General features: G+C 42.9%; 1 protein-coding gene across 3 annotated transcripts in view; it reads left to right on the forward strand.

Annotated features, from left to right (window-relative positions):
• The first annotated feature begins 14228 nt into the window (after nt 1-14228).
• EBF2 (EBF transcription factor 2) overlaps nt 14229-19665 on the forward strand; it is a 122088-nt gene continuing 116651 nt past the window's right edge. For all 3 annotated transcript variants that reach the window (XM_065651850.1, XM_065651851.1, XM_065651849.1), the window contains exons 1-5: nt 14229-14828; nt 17567-17723; nt 18722-18785; nt 19072-19127; nt 19500-19573. In XM_065651850.1, the coding sequence (XP_065507922.1) occupies nt 14698-14828; nt 17567-17723; nt 18722-18785; nt 19072-19127; nt 19500-19573 (482 nt within the window). In that variant the 5' untranslated portion in view covers nt 14229-14697. The remainder of the gene's footprint in view (nt 14829-17566; nt 17724-18721; nt 18786-19071; nt 19128-19499; nt 19574-19665) is intronic.

Raw genomic sequence — 19665 nt, forward strand, 5'->3', positions numbered from 1 at the left:
GGAAAAACTTAATGGGCGAAAACTTTTGAAAGGAACTCAAGGGAATAGGGTGCTCAAATGCCTGTGGAAATTGGACCTTAGAGCTTATCTGAGTGAGAAAACTGACAGGAATGACTCCATAACTGTTTTTAATCACTCCCAAAGCAGATGTTTCTAGTCCAGAAATCCTTGTTTGTCTTGATCTGCTTTGGAGAAAATGAGAACAGTCGTAAAATGGCTGATTCTGTAATAAAACATTCCAATCATCCTTCCCCATAGAGTGCAGCCTCTGTTATTTCTAGACTGAGTTGTGAAGCTGCTCCGCATAGACCTGAAAGAAGCAGCAAGGTAAAATAAAAGTAGTAGCTTTTGGTATTTTTTGAATGAGTTTGACCATGATGACTCTGAGGTCCATGACTATTTGGCAAGTGTCAGCTAAACTGGTTAGTGCAACTGCAAAATTAACTGATAAAAAGTATAAAACCAGCAAGGTAGGTAGCATGTGTTGCATCGAAGAATTGTAGTGCAAATTGAGGATACAATTCTGCCCCTGAGGAGGATACTGCAGGCTGTCCAAGTCCAGTTCTTGGAAGGTGTTTTCTTGGCTCTGATGTTACCCTGAACCAGTTGAGTGTTGGTCACTGCAGGAAGAATTGCTGTAAATGCATGTGTGTGCTAGTATCCTGGAAAGCCGCCTAGGTTTACATCATACAGGATGTCTTGATTATATCAGTAGCAGATATCCAAAGTATTTTTATTTCTTTATGGCAGTTTCAGACATGCTTTTTGTAGTTAGAGTAGAACTGAATTTTGCAATAAATAGTTGTGTGGCCAAACATGATAGCTTTGATACGGACTTTTTTTTTTTTTTTTACTGTCACATGAGGATCTTTAGTCACACTGCAAATCATGATATGCTGATTTAAAAGGTAGGGAAAGGAGATGGACATGCTTCAGGCTGTGGAATGCCTCATTAGCAAAGCCTGGGATTGTTGATCCTCCATTTTTTGCTCCAGCTTGTTATTGATATAGGCATGGAAAGCTGGGTCTAAAGCTGGGGTAGCGGGGAATAGTGTTTTATCTTTTTTCTCTATATAGTGCGACATCAAGTCTACGCTGCCATTTGTGCTTGGAGGGGCAAAGAGTCTTAGTGTGGCTTCTTGTGTACCAGACTATGGAACTTGGTTTTGAGGTGGTCATGGCTCAACAAATTTTCCTGGGTAGGGCTGTAAAATGAGGCTCTAGTGACCGGCCGAGTTGCTCCCGCTGACCTACAGCACTGGTGCTATGACCAAAGCAGTCCGTCCAACCTGCCGAATTTACATGCATGTGGTACAGAGCGTGTTACTGTCTAAGAGTCTTAGAGAAACTGCTTATTGTAGATAATCCGGAACTTGAAACAGGTACCTTGTCCAGAATCTTGCAGCCAAAAGATGTGCCTTAAATTCATCAGAGAGATTGCCACTAGAGCTCCCAAGATGGACAGTAATTTGTGTTTGGGTTTGTTGGTTTGAGTTGTTAGTTGGTTTTGGGGTGTGTGGTGGTGTGTGTTGTTTTGGTGTGTGTTTGGTTTTTTTCCTCCCAGGCCAGCAGCTAACCAAGTGCTTCCTATTTGCACGCAGTGGCTGACAAACAGGTGGTGGCACCAGTGTTCTGTAACAGGTAGGAAACAGGCTGGAAGTTCCAGCTGTTTTCAGTTTGTGGAGGATTAACTTTTGTGATACTTTTTATCTTATTCTGCCCCTATTGCTAAAGTAATTCCACAGTCTCTGTGCACGGAGCTCTCTTGTATGTGTCCATGCTGTATAAAGGAACGTTCTACCGTTGTGGACAGCAGACAGCACTGTTCATCAGTAATGCCAGACAAAAAAAATAGTGGCAGAATGTTGGCTCTGCTCTGAACATAAAGACTGAGCAAATATTTCTGTGAAGCGTTACTTGAAAAGCAAAGTGTGTATTTATACACCTCTCAAAGCAGGGAGTGGCAAGACTCCATAGGAATCAGTTTGATCATGCAATGCTGTAAGGAAAAAGAGAAATTCAGGTGGGAAAGCCTCTTGGAATACAATATCGTTCAGAAGACAGAAAAGGCATCTGTGCCAGAATAACAGTACTAGAAAGGCTTTTTTTTTTTTTCAGAGTTACAAGTAGGAGGTGTTATACTCATTCAGCGAGCGTAGCTTTCTGTGTGTTGAGAGCAGGTACCAACTTCGTAAAACAGTAACTGAATAATTGTACATAATTGAGTTTTGTGTGTGCATACCAGACAGAGCTGTTAAGGTTGTTCATGAGTGAAGTCTAAGCCCAGTTCTTTCAAAAGAGAACAGCAAGACAGCGTGATGTTTATTTACCGCTGAAGATGTGAAGATGCTAGTGGTGGTGTGGCTGTACAGACCACAAGGTGGTGGCATTGCCCAGGTAAACGGGACATGCAATACTGTGATTTTAATTTTGTTTTGTTTGTTTGAGCTGCAGGTTTGTCTTTTGAGCTAGCTTTCTTTTGGGAAAGGAAATCACATGTTTAATATTTTAATGTCTTACATAATTAGGAGTGTAAAATACGCTACTTGATGGGAGGGACTTTTATTTTTTCTTTTAGAACACGTCTTCTCTTGCTTCCTCCAACCCTAGTCATTAAGCAATTTGGATAACATTTACCTGTCCTACAAAAGGACTGAATGCAGATGTGCTCTGGAAAACAGCTCTGGGAACTGGGAGAGCAGGGTTGAGTTTCTGGCTTCCTGTGTGATTTTGGACAAGTGGTGTAGCTTTTGTGGACCTCTGTTTCTGATACGTAAATTGGGAATATACCATTCCCCCTTCTGTTCTCATCTTATTTACTGTGCAGCCTCTCCAGACATGGCATGTGCATATTATGCCTAACTCACTGATATCCTGTCTGTTCTTGAGTATTTAAAATGCTCCTGTAATCCTTGCAAAATTAAGAGGTACAGCACCAAAACATCTTTTATTTAGTTGTTAATAAACTTGTACAATGAGTTAAGTGACAAGGGCTCAGTGCAGATGCACACCGGTGGGCACCCCATACGGAGATGGTGCTGGGCCCCATTCCTTGACCTGTGGACTTGAACCATGGATAAGCCTTCATACTCCCACCTTAATAGTACAGAGTGTTTCAAAAAGATGGATGCAATTTGAAATCGCCGTATCTCTGCAACTACAAACCACCCATGAATGAAACTCTTTCCACTTGAAAGGACAAGGTTAGGGTTACTTGACTTATTGTCTGTAAATTTTTGTGTAATTGTAACATGTTGCCATTGTGAAATATACTGCTTTGAAATTGGTCCATCTTTTTGAAACCCCCTGTATTTTAAAGGTCTGGTGTTTATCTTCCTACCTGAACTGTCGAGGCTTTAGCTCTAGGACTGGGTTCTCCTGCTCTGTGGGCACGTTGACAGCTGCCATGTTCACCTTGCTGCCTCCCACCTTGTTGAAAGTGCTGCTAGTGGGATCAGTTTAGGGCATTGGTTCAACTACACTGCTGCCTTCTTCTGTTCCTTCATCCATCCTCCTTTTCCAAGATCTTTCTCTGGCCTCTTTAAGGACCTTTCTCCAGTGCTATCAGAGCTGCTGTCTTATCAGCCTGATTACCATCACCTTTACCCTGACAGTGGTGTAGCCTTAGCTCAACTCTCCCCTTTCCTGCACACGCCCTTGCTTGTAGATCATCTATCAGTGTCTGAGGAGAAAGTTGCCTGCCAAACTCTTTAGACTTGGGAAACTTTAAAACAAGACTGGTGATATTTTCCCTTTCATAGGAATTCTCTTTATCAGAAGATGAGCTTCATAAGGGCGGGGGGGAAATGCAGGTCAGAATTCATCTGCTTTCTTTTGAAGAGCTTTAAACAGTGTCGTATGGATTAAATCACAGAATTGTACTTTTAAATCTTTTACGTTTGGCATCTGTCAGTGGAATGGTCAGTAAGGACTTCTGCTTATCTATAATACTAACTGCTACTTTTACATTTAACCTCCAGGCATATGCCTTTTTATTTCCTCTAACCCATATTTCTTGAATTGCACGCAGATTCTGAACTCTTGGATACATCAACTTTCTTTATGGACCTGACTTGACAGCACAAGAGAAATCTGGTCTTATGCTTGAGGTTCTATCAGGACAAAGTACAAGGCTGGAGTCCAAGTCCAACTTCGCTAGTGCTGAAAATGATGGCAAAACTTTCCCAGCTGGTCCAGTTCCCTAATTCTCTATCTGCTGTACTTTTGAACAACAAATGTACCTAAGATGCTGGGTGATGGGAAATCAGTGCATGTGTTAAAACACGTCAGATAATCGAATATTTAGTTCCTATCTTATAATAAGGCCAGATGTAAAACAGTGGTTCTGTTAACTATTAAGACTTTTAAACTGTATTCCTGATTTTACACAAAGCGTGAAATGGAAACTTTCCAACTGTTGAGTAGAACTCTAATATTTTATCAATATCTGAAGTTTTACCTCTAGTGGCAAGCTAAACACATACAATTTTATATATTAATGTCTTATAGGTGTACATATGTTCGTGCGTACTGTATACATGTTAGAGTGTGTAAGTGCAGTGATACAGGTTTTTAGATAATACTGTAAATACCAAGCGAATGTGTTTGGCTTATTTAACCAATACTTGATGGAAAGGCAAAGGCTGTCTTGTTCCCAGCCCACAGCATGTTCCTTAAAACAGATGTTTGTGTCTTGGCTGTTGATGGGTTACCTCTTAAATGCTATTATTTTGCAGGGTATGTGGCAAATGTGCCAGTAATTGAGCCTTGGGGAAATATTTTCACAGATACATGGATAGCATTGTCCAGGATCTAGGAGCTCCTGAGATCCAGTCCCATCTCTGCAGCTGACTCTAAGAAAAACTCATGGGGGTATTGGATAAGAGTGTGTTATGCTTGGGTATTCATTTAAATGGGTTTTGTCAACTTGTGTATGAATAATGAAAAAACAACCCATTTAACTGTTGCTGGATTGTACTTTTGTGCAATCTATCTTGCAGCAGTCAACAAAAACAGGAGAAAAAAAGTCAAAAATTAGTCTTCCAAATTGGACTCGTCACTGAAGAAAGTTTGATTCTAGCTGTTATGATTTGGAGATGTGAAATATGAAGTGTTTATTAAGATGAGTTATTAGTTTATACAAAGTATTTTGGTGGTGTCATATGCTGATTGTCCTGCCTGGTTAAAAAACCAGAATAGCAGTGTTTTGTTTTGTTTTTCTTTGAAATCTAAGTCCTTAGCACTTGCTAAATCTGCTTAGGTTGTATGCTATGCAAAACTAATAACGCCCAAAAATTCTTGTTTGTTTCTTATTTCATTTTGTAGTCTTATTTCTTGCCACACTCAAGTTTTCTTAGGAGCTCCTTTACAAATTGCTCTGAGCAGTTTAGCACAGGGGAGCCCTGGACTCTTGGTTTGGGCCTTCATGTGTTGTTTGAACAAGGGATGATAATTAGAGATTTTTTTTATTGTGGCTTTGCAACCTATGTTCTTGTTTTGAGCCTTGGCAGCTGAACATGAGAATAAGAAGAATTTCCTTATCTGTTAGAAATATATATTTAACAGGGATAGGTGTGCATGAAAGGAAATTTATCCTTTTTGGTTTTCATGTGATTATTTTTTTTTTAAGATCAAAATATAATAGGTTTTGTATCTATTTTTTTTACTGGAAACCAGTAAGGCTGTGTAATTACTTAATGGACACTGGCACTAGCCTTAAGTAGGAAGTGCTGGCTGACTAGCAGCTGGCAGAGAGCCAAAGCAAAGTTTGAAGCTGTTTGATACCTGCAAAGGCCTTTTATTGCCTGTAGGCTCTGTCACCATTAACATTATTCATATTCTACATGGGGAAAAAGAAGATGCCATAAACCATCTTGTAAAATGGCTTTCCCCTCTGGAGGTTGTACATGCTGGGCTGCTTTGCAGTTTGGGCTTCCCCACAGTGTGTGTTCCAGTTCCCCGGCCCGCTGCCCAGCGCCCTCAGCATGGCCAAGGTCAGCACAGCAAACCGTGCGTGTACGGGTGACCATGCACGGCTCTGGGCAAAGCTACTGAAGATTTGGTACTTCCAACATGAGATACCAGTACAAGTGAATGGAAAGCCTTAAAGATGTACGGCATCTCCTTGCCGCAAGTAAATTGCGTAGCCAATCCATGGCAATGCTAGCTTACTACTTTTCTGATATTCACTTGCGTCAAGATGGTGCCTGAACAGGCTTGCTAGAAGGTCATGGCTATGGAAATATTTTCAAATGAAAGCTGGAGCTTGTTCTTACTAGAACTGATCTTGCTGTGGATTATGAATGGAAGAAAGGAAATTATATGCCATATGCTTCAACATATTCCAGTCTTCAGATGTTCTGAACACATGCTCTTGAAAACAACAGAGGGTGTTTTCCTTCCCTAAAGCCAAAAAGTGCATGTGGACCACAAAGCTGTGCCTGAAACTCTCTGAACCTGCTCCTGTGTTCTATTGTCATTGATGTCCTGTGGACTCAGATTCAGCCAAGGCTTGTTTTTTGTCTTTAGCAAGTAGCTAAAGGAGAGGGTGCACATGGAGAACTGGTTTTCTTCCACTGCACCCCCACCCCATATTAGTCACCTGGTACACAGTGAATCTATAAAGCTAGTGCTGCCTGTCATGAATGGGCCATCCTGAACAGAGACACCTTCTGATGAAATCGGAGCTAATGTGACAATTCTTCCATCTTCAGGAGAAACACCAAGTAAAGAGAAACACAGGTTCCAGCTTTGCTGCTTCTAGTTTCTGCTTATGGAAAATGCACTTCAGGAGCCACATCTAAGATTGTTATATACAGATGTACTGTATTACCTACTAAATGGACACATTTAAGCTTTGTCTGAGGCACAAAGCTTGCCAACTGTTTGTGGTTTTTTGTGGGTTTGCTTGCTTGTTTGTTTTTCTTTTGTAGTAGCTTAGCTGGGTTGGGGTGCCACCTAGCACAACTTTTTTCTTAAATGAAGTAGTAATGCACTCTCTCTCAAAATACTTTACTAGTATCAGGTTATTTAGTAAAATATATTACTTTTCTGTAACTAACTGACACAGCTGGTGGAAATGTGATGCCACACAATGAGGCTGATCAAATCCTTTTAAGTAGCAGAACCATTTAGGTGTGTGTAAATTTCAAAGCATTGATGTTTAGCCTGCCTATGAATACTTAGAATCAGTGATGAAAGAAAGAGTTCAAATGGTAAGCTATAATTAAATAGCACAGAAGGCCTAAAACTCTGGGTAGATTTCTCACCTCCTGGAAGATAATATTTAGGCTAAACGAAATACTAATGACTTAAACTCTCAAAACCAAAAGCTCAGAATTTTCCTAGGTATGGAACCCTAACCTTGGAAAGCTCTGTTGAGAGCAGTTGATGTTACATACCATCAACTTCACTGCTTGTGACACAAGTGCGTTTGCAGGATGTGAATCTGGTTGTGAAGTTTGGCAGCTTCTGAAATGCCATGTACTGAGGTAGAAGTCCAGTTAGCTTTATGAAGTTAGGTGTGTTAATAGTTCTGCTCCACCACTTTAAAAAAAAAAAAACCTTCTTCAGGTTATTCACTATACTTCAGAGAAGCAGCAGAACTGTCTCTCCAAGGCTGTAAAGCTCTAATTATGATATACTGAGTTTTTAACTACCTCTTTCTTGCCTTATGGAAAGAATGTAGGAATAGTCAGATTAGATTAGGCTTCTTGTGTATTATATCTTAGCTTCCAGTACCAGATGCTTTAAGAGAAGGCACAGGAGACTTTGCAGGAGGCAGATGTTTTGATTATTGACCATCCCCAAGAGATAGTGTCCTAATCCTAATAATTTGTATTACGGTTGCCCCAATAAACTCCAGCCAGGGACTCAGAATCTTGTTAAGTGAGTTTCTATGTTTTACAGAATGGTTGAAGCTGGTTCCGCCTTGACTGCAGTTGCAGTCCTTGATAATATAACCTGGTTTTATTTTTAAATCACAGAGCCCAATCCCACTGTCAGAATTGGTTTGTGCTAATTGATGTAACTCTAGGTTGAAAATAGCCTGCATCAGCAACACATCCATGTCCTTGAGTGGCATAAAGCAGGCTGCCTCCATAATCTGAGCCCATACCAACCAAGGTTCTCAGTGCACATGTGTTAAGTGACTTGGGTACTCTTGTACTTGTGACAGACTTCTGAGTGTTGGAAAAGCGGTCCAGTAAGGGAAAGATGGTCTTATAGCTGAAGAGCATGTTGGACACTTGTTTTTGTGAGCTGGGACTTTTTGGTGCCTCAGCTTCTCAGCCTGTCAAACCATAATGCTGCATGGATTAGGTGACTTTGTCTCTGCACATACCTTGAAAGCTTTATGGATGCTGATATTTTAGCTATGAAAACGTCTTAAAATAAGAAAATCAAGTGATATAATCAAGCTTATATGACACCTCCCCCAACCAGAAAATTGATCTGATCCAAACCCTGTTGAAGTCAAAATGTTTCCAACAATGTATTAGGCTTTGAACCAAACCCTGTAACTTCCTGTATTTTTGTGTGTGGTGAACTTTCTGGATTTATCCTAACAGTGAAAAGTTAGTGGAAAGCCTGAGGTGGATCTGCCTACTTATCTGAGTTCTGTGAGGATGAAAATCAGTATACTTTCTTGAAAACAAATATTTCTTTGAGAAGACTCTGGTGTTGTATATATGCATATATATGTATATATGTATATCCCTGGAAAATGACAGAAGTTTGGAAGCTGAAGCTTTTCTAGGTAGCTAGCCGTAGCTGGAGGCTGTTTCTTCAGCCAATCAAAACAGTGCAACAAGATATGCATTAGATATGTACCTTCTTTTCTGGTAATTGGAGGCAAAACTGGCAAATTTGGAATTAAACAGAATTTGCATGTTCCTGCTCCAATACTAGTTTGCATCAAAGTAATTTTGTATTACTGGGACTTGAGTGTCCTAATTTAAATGTTAGGCTGTGCTACAAGAAAGAGCTGAAGAAACTTGCACGTGTTCACAATGCTTATATTTTTAAGCACTTCAAAAATCAAGTTCTTATCTAGCAGGATGCTTACGATTTGCTGACTTTTAAGCAGGCAAAGTGTCCCTGTGGTATCACTTCGAAGTGACCATTCATGTAGTTAAAGTTAGATACCTGTTTTAGACACAGCTGCATTGAGTTGAGTCAAGGCATAAAAATTAGGCCCTCACAGTACAGATGTCTAAGCATGAGGTTAAGCATGTGTATATTGTCAAGTAATTCTTGTAAGACCACTCAAGTGACTAACATAGGTTAAGTGCCAGTGTAAGAGTGTTTGTAATACCGGGGACCACTTTTTATTTGGTTCGTATATTAATGAATGAATTTAATTCTGCTCTCTGGTATGTCTGCATTTATCCACTTGCTTGTGAAGACTGTTTGACAGCTCGAGTTGGGTCATAAGTGTGTACCTGGAACTAGAAAGGCTACAATAACCTAAACTTCTCTTCTTCCTGCCGAATATTCTAGATAGTTTATATACAAAGACACACTGTAAAACTGACCTTGATTGCTTTCCATAAACTGCAAAATGAGAGAGAGAATCCCAGCACAAATATACACCCACTTAAAGTATTTTTCCTGAATGTGCTTGTTGCTTCAAACCTCCATGTGGTTAGAAAAACAAACTTCAGCACTAAGACTTCTCAAATCTGCATTATAAAATAAAATGGAACATACACTCCCGATAGTAAAATGTTATTTGCTAACGTGTTCCAAAAAACATGCTAGGCAAAAGGCAGTAAAAGTATCTTAAAAAAAAAAAAAAAAGTTGGATATAAAACCGAGCAGATGTGTTTTTCTGTTCTAGTGAAAAAAGCACCTACTTACTGGAATGAATAGGAGACTCAAAAGAGGATCTGATGGATACAATATTTTCTCTCTTTTGGGAAAGATGAGGTGGAGAAGAAGTTATTAAATGTTTACTTATGCATTTGTAAGTTTGAAAGCATTCCTTTGTTCACTGCTTATAAACGTGATCAGTAGAATATCTGGAACTTGCACATTTTGTAAGCGCTGATCAGTGTGCAGAGTTTCCTCCAGTAAATAGTGTCTTTATGGTGCAAGAGGGAAGGGGGAAAGAAAGAGGGAGAGACGGAGTTTAGCTCTTGGTTTTGCAGCTCTAGAGCCATGTTTCTGGTTATTTGCGAATGGCATAGGAGAGGATCAGTTATTTTATACTTGGGGGCTGAACTTTTTCCAGAAATCCAATGGGGGAGTTCTCTTCTGAGAGAACCTGTATGTTAATTATATAAACCCGGGCTTATAATAAATATAACCCAAAGCACTTCATTGCTTAAATCCTTGTTTTGCATTTTCTATGCACAGTTGAGCTTGATTTGCTTTCATGATTTAGTTGTGTGCACCTGAACTGCTTGAAACCTCTCATATTAAAAACGTTTTAAGAAACCTTTCCCCCCCCTTAAGCTCAGTACCTTCTTATTTCAGTTAAAATGAGGGTTTAGTAAATGAAGAGTAGTCCTTCATCAGCTGGAGCAGTTTGTACGTAGTGCTCTGACCACCCCCACACCCCTGTCCTTCCACGAGTTCAGAACTCAGCCTGTTCCTGTTTCTTGTCGCCACGTTTCTGTTGCAGGGTATCCCGTGCAAGTAAATATTTTGTTTATGCTTATGTTAGGCTCTTGAAAGTTATTTTCGGGGACTTCTTTGTTTGTCAAATACCGTTATGTTTCCAAAAAATGTGATTGATGTGTGCTTGAACATGAATCACTTGCATTTAGAATGTCTCAAAACTTTAAGCTGTTAACAGCTTAAAGTAACGTTTCTAGCAGGCACTTTTATTTTTCTGGTACAGGTGTACCGGAAAAATGAAACTTCCAGTGAGATTATTGGATAAAGCGGGAAAGATTAGTTATCCTTCTCCATTCTGACATGGATAATTTTAACCTACGATTCGTTCCCTTGAGACACCTGAAGGATGGTGAATTCTCACAAATGAATAGGAATAAGAATGAAGTGCTTCCTTCCAAGTGTCGTCTTTAGACGTAGTTTAAATTTCTCATTGACATTTTCTCCTTAAACGTGACAGGAAACAATAGTAGTTTTAAGGTAATGCTTTTAAAGGACTTGAGTATTAGCTTCAATGCTTGTGTTTCTTCCTGCTGGCAGTCGCTGTGTCGAGTCGTGAAAGTTGATTCTGGTGTATTAAACGACGTTGTTAAAAACCCACTAAGAAAGACGAGCATCTCGCTTTACCTCGTCAAAACTGCCTCACCTGTCATTTTGACCCCGGCATGTGGAAACGAGTGTGGGGAGCAGCCCTTCCTCCAGAAGGAAATCATCAGCGCTCATCGAAACAGTTGCTTTTTTTTTTTTTTTTTTTTTCCTAATACGAGGAAGAAAATCGCTTCAAGCGATTCCCGAGACTGAAAGCGCCCGTGAAAGTTATGGGGGCGCGGGGCTGCGCGCAGAGCGGCGCTGGTGCGGGAGCCCCGGCCCGGCGGGCGCGGGGGGTGCGCGGCCCGACACCCTCTCCGCGCTCCCCGCCCCGCGCTCCCCGCTGCTGCTTTACGGTCCTTTTCGCTCCGAGAAACCTTTTCCCCAAACCTTCGGCGTGCTCTTATTTATGCCTCTAAATTGTATTTAGAACTGGGTGTAAGTACGATGTGAAGATACGCTGCTGGAGCTTCCTTCTCTTTACCGCGGTGTCCTCGCAGGGTTTTTTTCCCAAGCCAACGCGCCATCCTTCCCGGAGTTATATGGTGCCATTTACCTGCCGGTGGAACCGACTCAGCTGAACCGCATAAACCGCTGAAGCGCAAATCCAAATGAAGCGGCGGTTGCACTCGTATAATGCTGCTTTTACTCAGTGATTTTGTATCAGAAGCGTCTGAGAGATAGGCTTTTCCCAAACTATTTAAACGAAGTCCCTGAAATAGGGAATCAGGAGTTTATAACTGCGGAAGTATTTAAGAACTCCAGTCATTTTAAGATACGCTACGAAGGAGAGAAACTTCGGTGGGGGGAGAAAATTCTCTCTCTTTCAGCGCTTCCTCTCGCAGGAGTCGAAGAGGCGCCCGGGCGCGGGGCTGAGCCTGGCGCAGCGCTCCCCCCGCCCCGGCCTTTAGCGCTCCCCTCCCCGGCCAGCAGCGCTCCCCCCCGCGGCCGGCAGCCCCCGCTGGAGCAGGAGGAGAAGGCTCCGTTCATTTGTCCCCGAAGTGCAAAATTGTGGTGGCAGCTGTTTGGGGCGAAGAAAGTGCATCTCCTCTGACCTGCGCCGCTGCCCTCTGACCCGCTATGAATCCCGAAAAGCGGGGCTCCCCGGGGGCCCCGGCACACGAGTGCCCATTGTTCCCGAGGCTGGCACGGTCCGTGCCCGGCGGTTCTTAAGCGACTGGGTTGGAACTGAATAAGCGTTTGGGTTGGATCCCTTGAACGCGTTACAGGGACAGACTCGGCTTTATCAGTAGGAGCGAGGGACAGCAGTTATTAGGAAACATTTTCTCCTTATGAGTACGTCGGCCAAGGTTAGATCGAGTGGGAATTCCGCCCCCTCCCCTTCCGTCCCTGTCCCAGGTTTAAGAGTAAATGCAGGAACGGTCAGAATGGCATTGCCAAAAATGATCTTAGTACAAAGAGGGTGCTTTTATTTGAGGAAATGTACCCACACCTATTGAAAAATGTTTTAAAAAAATCACCATAATATGCCTTACCATCGCATGTACGTTTACATCGTATGTGGGTTTTTTTTTTCCTCACATTTTTTTTTAAAATTTGAGTGTCGTACCACTGTTTGGGTTGGGTCTCTTCAGATAGAGGAATTGCATCTCAAAGATGCTAAGGTCATGTCTTGAAAGGTTGGCTTCTGCTCTCTAACATCATCAAACTGCCGGTGCTTTGCTGTAACGTTAAAATAAATCCAGCCTCGCCTTTTGCTAACTTGACAAAATCACTTACTGCATATTTATCAATTTGGGGAGGTGTGTCAGCGCAATAAATTTCCTTGAACAAAGATTGTGTGAGATGTATTAGTTCATCTAATACCACGTCTGTCACTTTTGTAGACAAAATAATTCGGAGTCCCGGCTTTGCCCTCTATCGTGCTTGAATTAAGTATACATTTTCATGAAAGTTTTATGGGAAGATTTTCATTTGCAATTTTTTTGAGGGAATTGTAGGAAAATCCCTGACAATAATGTAGCATTTAATAGAAAGGTGGCTTTTTCAAATGCGGCTAAACGTGGGTGGAAGGAATTAGGATTTTTTTCTGAAATGGAAATAGTATTTCTAGCCCGTTTAAAAAAAAAAAAAAAAGGCAGGTTAAAGAGAGGAGCTGCACATAATGAGTCAAGGAAATCCTTGCGCTGTCCCTTTAACTACCGAACATCTGATTCCCTCATCTGGCAGATGGTCTCTGAGCACAGATTTGCATTCATTGTCTTGAAATCTGTTTTCGCGTTGGTGTTATATAGATTTCAGAGGCAGATCTATACACAGACCAAAATACAAAAGGGCCAGGAGGAAAATATCACCAAGGCAGAGTGGTTAAAAAAAAACCGACAAAAAAATGCGGACGCAGGTATCGTCCCGCTTCACAGCGGGCTGGGCTGAGCTCCAGTTTCCTTTAATGGGAAATTTTGCTTAGATATAGGATGTTATAAAAAGTTTAAGGCTGAACCTGACAGCTTGTGTAGAGTAAGAACTTCAGGGTCTTCTGGGTGCGTTGAGTCTCACTCGCTCTTGCTTATGCAGACAGTCTCAGCATCCAAAACCCCCGCAGGCTTTGCGACCGGGACCCATTTCGTGCCCTCTAAGCACTTAAAAATCTTTTAAAAATACCGCGCCCCAAAGCAAACCCGCCAACTACCTGTGTCGTCGCTTTATTATTTCTGTATGGAACAGATTTCTAGAGATTGCTGCATTGAGCGCAGGTCAGTTATGTAGCAGGACCGTTTGGTGTGGGGCTGACGACGTGAAATTACAAGGCAGCCGGCCGGGCCGGGCCGGGCCGGTCCCTCTCCGTCCCTCTCCCGCCCGCAGCCACCGGGCTCCGGCCCCGCCGCCCCCGCCCCGGGGCTGAGCGTTCGGAGCCGGCAGGCGGCAGGATCGCACGCAGCCCTCCAATCGGGGCGGGTTATGCAAATGAGAAGCCCTTATTTGGGAGCAGGCTCCGCCCCCTTCCCGCTCCGTGCGCTCCCCTCGCTGTAACCCATTCATGGTGGCCACTTTGGGGAGGATCGGCGCTTCCCAGCCGTAGTGTGTAATCAGACTCTCTTTAGCTCCATTTCTTCCTTTCTTTTACAATTTATCCCGCTTCTTCTTCCTTTTTTTTTTTTTCTTCCCCCTTCTCCTCTGGATTAGGCAGCAATCAATTCTCCCTGTGTCTGAGAAACAGGTGATCCTTGTTAACTGCTATCAGTTTCTGGATGCAGTTTCCTCTCCTGCGTTTGAAGGATAATGACACCAGGCAAGACTGAATCAGCATAACTTTTACTTTGCAAGAGGAAAAACTTTTTTTTCCCTATTTGAAGGCATTAAAAACACGTAACATTTAAAGACAGAAGAAGTTGGTTTTAAAGCTGAACTTCTCCACTTTCTGGGATTTGTGTGTGTCAACTTCAAAGGCTGCGTCTTTTTTTTTTTTTTTTTTTTCTCCTCCTCCCTTATCTCCCAAAAGGAAACTGTTGCTAGTTGGAATAGACTTTTTAAATGTTTGGGATTCAAGATACTTTAGGAAGAGGACCAATTCTGAAAGATAAATCTCTAGGTTCTGAAATGGATTCCGTCAGGTCCTGGGTCAGAAACGTTGGGGTTGTGGATGCAAACGTAGCAGCACAAAGGTAACTGTGACTGTTTTCTCCCCCACTTCCCCCTTCCTTTTTTTTTTTTAACCCAAGCCTTTTTTTACTCCCTGTTGTTTGCATTTGATATTAAATTTATTTTCTCCCTTTCTGTCCCCCTCCTTCCTCCCGGTCTCCTCTAGTCAGTGAAAATTCAGGGTAGTACAGCTAGAGCTAGGGAGAAGCACTCCAAAAACGGAAAGCATCAGGAGTCCGAAAATCCAGTGCAGGGATCAGATGACACAGAGCTCGGATCATTCTTTCTTTTTCAGCACAAGGGAGATGCGTGTGGGGGTGGATTGGTTGTACCTAGCGATACACAGAACTCCTTCCCGCTTTCTGGGGCAGACAGCTGAATAGGAGCGGACCAAGTTAGGATTAATTTAAATGTAGATCTTTTCCCTCGCTCCGCCCCGGCCCATCTTGTTTTACTTATTTCAAGTGTCTTTGTAGCTACGGTAAGCACTGACGAAACCTCAGCTCGTGGATTGCAGGCTGCTAGAGGCACGCAGCGAGCAAAGCAGGCTTCCGAGTGAGAAGGGGAGTTGGCAGGCAGAAGAGCCGTGCCGGCAGCCAGGCGGTGCCGCGGCCCCAGCGCGGAGCGGCCGCCTGCGCGGAGCCCGCTCCCCTGCTCGCTCCCTGCGCGGAGCCCGCTGCCTGCCCGCTGCCCTGCCCCGCTCCCTGCGCGGAGCCCCGCTGCCCTGCCCCGCTCCCTGCGCGGAGCCCCGCTGCCCTGCCCCGCTCCCTGCGCGGAGCCCCGCTCCCCTGCCCGCTCCCTGGCCGGAGCTCCGCTCCCCTGCCCTCTGCCTGGCCGGAGCCCCCCTCCCTGCCCCTCTCCCTTCCCGAAGCTCCACTGCCCTGCCGGCTCCCTGCCCGCTCCATCCCACCTGCACCGCTCGGCTGGTCCAGCACTTGCGGGTGCCAGGGATCGCTGCTGCCCTGCAATGCCAGTAAACACACGGAACTGGGGGACTCTTTGCTTTTTACTTGTTCGGGCGGCTTAGCTTTCCCCTCCTGCTTTTTTAATTTTCTCTTCCCAGCCAGTCGGCACAGGACCGTCTCTTCCCGTTAGGGGTAAGACGATGAAAAACCTTTTTAGTGGTGTTTTGTTTTGTTTTGTTTTTCTCTCCTCGCTCTCCGGATACCTTTTAAAAATTTTTTTTAAGTAGCAGCATCGGGGAAGGGAAAGGCTAAATTGGTTCCGGGAATAAGTTTGCTTTTATTTAACACAGAGACAAGGCAAAGGACATGTAACAGCAGATGGAACTTCAAATGAAACAGGGACATTATAGAAATAGTCCATCCATGCCCCCACCCACGGCTTGATCAGTGAGAAAGGTTTTCCAAACACTATGGGAGGAGTTATCAGAGTTTTATGAATGTCGATAGAGGGTTTAATAAGTACGATGAGGAGGGGAGAGGTTTATTCCCGGGGAAACCGAAAGTAAAAGGAAGCGGCTCCCAAGCAGCCTCTAATTTGCGGGCGCGGTGGAGACGCCGTCGCGCTGTGTTAGGTGGTGGCGTTCCCGGGTTTTTTTCAGAGTTCCGTAACAAACCAAGAAATCCGAGTTTTTCCATGTAGAATGAGAGGAAGCCCCAAACTTGGTGCAGTTGTGGCGGATGTGGCGAGTCCCCACTGTACCAATTTGGCAATGGAAAACACGGGGAAACATCTGTAGTTCTCCAAAAGAGTCAAATACTTTGGTTAATGCAGTGGAGCTGTTTTGGGGACTGACAATCAAAGCTGTTCTGACTCGTAACTTGTCTGGCAAATAGATTTAATCTGTCTGTTAAGTAATATGGAGTTGCTGGCGTGCACCTATTTTCGAATTTGCATTATGGAGAGGGAGCTACAACTAGTTTCACTAAGGAATGTAGCAGTTAGGGATACTCTGGATATGCAAAAGCATTTGAGTCTTTACAAGCCGGGCAATGTGTGGGAAACACCGCTGCATGTTCTGCGGTCAGGAACAAGATTTGGGCAAGGGCTAATTAACTGGAGTCTAAATTCTTTCCATTTAAATCAGAAATTGAAGACCCAGGCATTGGTTCAAATAGATCAGTGAGTAAAGACTACATTGACAAAATTCACTGCTGAGGAAAGTGGATGCTCTGCTTGAAACTAGTTGTCTTTTGCCTAAAATGTAGCTGCCCTCAAGCTGACAGTCCACTTGTAGGAAATGTTAAGGTCACTTGTCTTCTACAGGAAAAGGGAATGATGCTGGAATGTACAGATAGCCCTTCCAGACTCTGATATGTTACATCTACTTCCCAAGCTGTGTGTTGCATTCCAGCCGTGAGTGTGACAGGCAAGGATATAGGTAGTGGAGGAAGTAAAACGCTTACTGTCTTTAGCAATAACCGATCTCTTAACATTTGGGCTATGTAAATTACTCTTGTCCTCAGAGCATAACCATAAAGATACCAGGGCCAAGCCAAAATGAGTGTTACAATGACAGCTTCAAACTTGGGCATTGCTTTGTCCCCTCGCCCGGCTCCGCGTTCGGCCGCAGCTGACCCGGCCCTCCCCGCCGTCCCGCTGGGGAAGGAGCCGTTGGAGCCAGGGTGACAAGTGACACTTCCTAACCTCGTGTGACACTCGCACAAGGTGGACGATTCCCAGCTTTTCTCTGAATGTGTTCTGCCTTTTCTGTTGTTGTTCTGCTGTTACTACTGCACAACCTGGTAATGTCTTTGTCTCTTCCCCCCACACCCCATCCCATGTTTTTCCTCCACAGCGGAGTAGCTTTGTCCAGAGCTCACTTTGAAAAGCAGCCACCCTCCAACTTGAGGAAATCCAATTTCTTTCACTTTGTTCTGGCTCTCTACGACAGACAGGGGCAGCCCGTGGAAATAGAGAGGACAGCTTTTGTGGACTTTGTAGAAAATGATAAAGTAAGGCTTGTTATCTTTCTTCTTCCTCTTTTCCTCTCCAAATTTGACCTTTTCTTCTCCTCCAATTGAGCCGCTAACTTTTAATACCTGTTGTCCCTGACAAAATACAGCCAGCTCTTGGTCGAGTGTTCAGGTGCTTTGGTAAAGCTGTTTCCCTCTGTGTGCTGCTGTAGTTCAAAAGGCTTGCAAGCCTCTGCTGGATCGGGAATAAAATGGGAATTTCATACATCTGCTAAAAAGAGAATTAAAAAATTCATGAGGGACAACTGCGTGCCTTTTTTTTTTCCCCCAGTATCTACCAGATCTGCCAAGTTTTATTAGTACCCTAACAGAAGTGGAATCTGACCTGTAATATGTCATATTATCTGTTGAGCTTGATTATTTGTATTTCTTAAGACTCCAAAGTAAATGGCAGTACTTGAGAAGCATTTGGTTTGGGATTTTTTTAATCCATGTGTTGACCATTTCACATTGTTTTTACAAGTATTTTCTTAGTCATGGACAAGATTTTTGTAATTATGAAGGATACTTGTATAAAATTATCTTCTAGGAAATTACCGTGTAAAAAAACCCTGTAAGGAACATCCCTGTAACACAACCTTCAGGAAATAAATAACAATGACTCAAAATAACACTGTTACAAAGCAACGAACACACTAAAACCAAAATCCACCGAGCTTTCCTGGTATCAATCTGCTTTATATTAACTGACTTAAAACATACAAATTTGTCTCGGTGTATTGCCTTGAAAAAGTTGAGAGCATAATAGCGAAGAAGAGAGGAAAAGAAGTTCTTGAACTCCTACAGGAAAATATGTCAGCTGTATTTTGTAGTTTGTCCTGGGTCATTTGGAAGGTTAATATATCCCAATCAGTGGATTCACCTCTCAGAATTTTAATGAACTTTGTTGTCACTTCAATCATGATTATCAGGTTTTGCATTTTAAATGTGCCAAGTGTAAGTTCTGGAAGAAATTTTTTAAAAATTCTCTCTTTCAGGAGCAAGGCAATGAAAAGACGAACAATGGCACACATTACAAACTCCAGCTCCTTTATAGCAATGGTGAGTCCCATTCCCAGTCGCCTTCTGTAGACTGCAAAATGAGGCGAGGTTTGTAGGTGCTGTCACTCTGATTTCCAAAATACCCTGGAATTCCCTGTATGGTGCCCCTTCAGTGCAGGGCTGGGCTCTGAACTTCACCTGCTGTGGATGGGCTTGGGAAACCAAACTAAATGGTCTTTCTGAGGGTGTTTAATAAAGCACTAGCTGAAATTAATGATTTTGTTGTGATGTTTAGGGAAAGACGCACATTACCAGCATTATTTCTGACTCTCATCTCTTGCTCTAGGTGTCAGGACTGAACAGGATCTCTACGTTCGGCTCATCGATTCAGTCACCAAGCAGGTGAGCACAGCTAATAAATAAATAGCTGCCCTGTCCCACCTCATCCTTCCTTTTTTCTTAACATCGCCCTGTGTAGTTTTTATTCTCTTATTCATTTGTATTGAAGACCTTATTTTTGAGGGCAATTCAAAAGTAATGCTCTTAAGTCTCTCTCTTTTTTTTTTTTTTTTCCCCCTCTACAAATTATAGGTTTTTATCTACTTTTTATCAATAGTTATGTATAAGCTGCTTTCCCTGCTCACAAAGGCCTTGGGGCAGGTATTTATTTGCAAGCAATGGTGAGGTAAAAAGCCTTGACCTCAGATCTGAATGTTATGACAAATAAGTAACTCTTGTATGCTACTGGCTTACCTCTTTTCTTTATTTTTGTAGCCCATCACTTATGAAGGACAGAACAAGAATCCAGAAATGTGCAGAGTTTTGCTTACCCATGAAGTCATGTGCAGGTAGGGTGACTTTATGAATGGCATCATTTGTTAAGTTGGTTTCCGTAGATGACAAAGTGGCCTTTTTGATGAGGCTGTAGGTAGGAAGAGTT

The sequence above is a fragment of the Caloenas nicobarica genome, chromosome 25, assembly GCF_036013445.1.
Source record: "Caloenas nicobarica isolate bCalNic1 chromosome 25, bCalNic1.hap1, whole genome shotgun sequence".
NCBI lineage: Eukaryota > Metazoa > Chordata > Aves > Columbiformes > Columbidae > Caloenas > Caloenas nicobarica.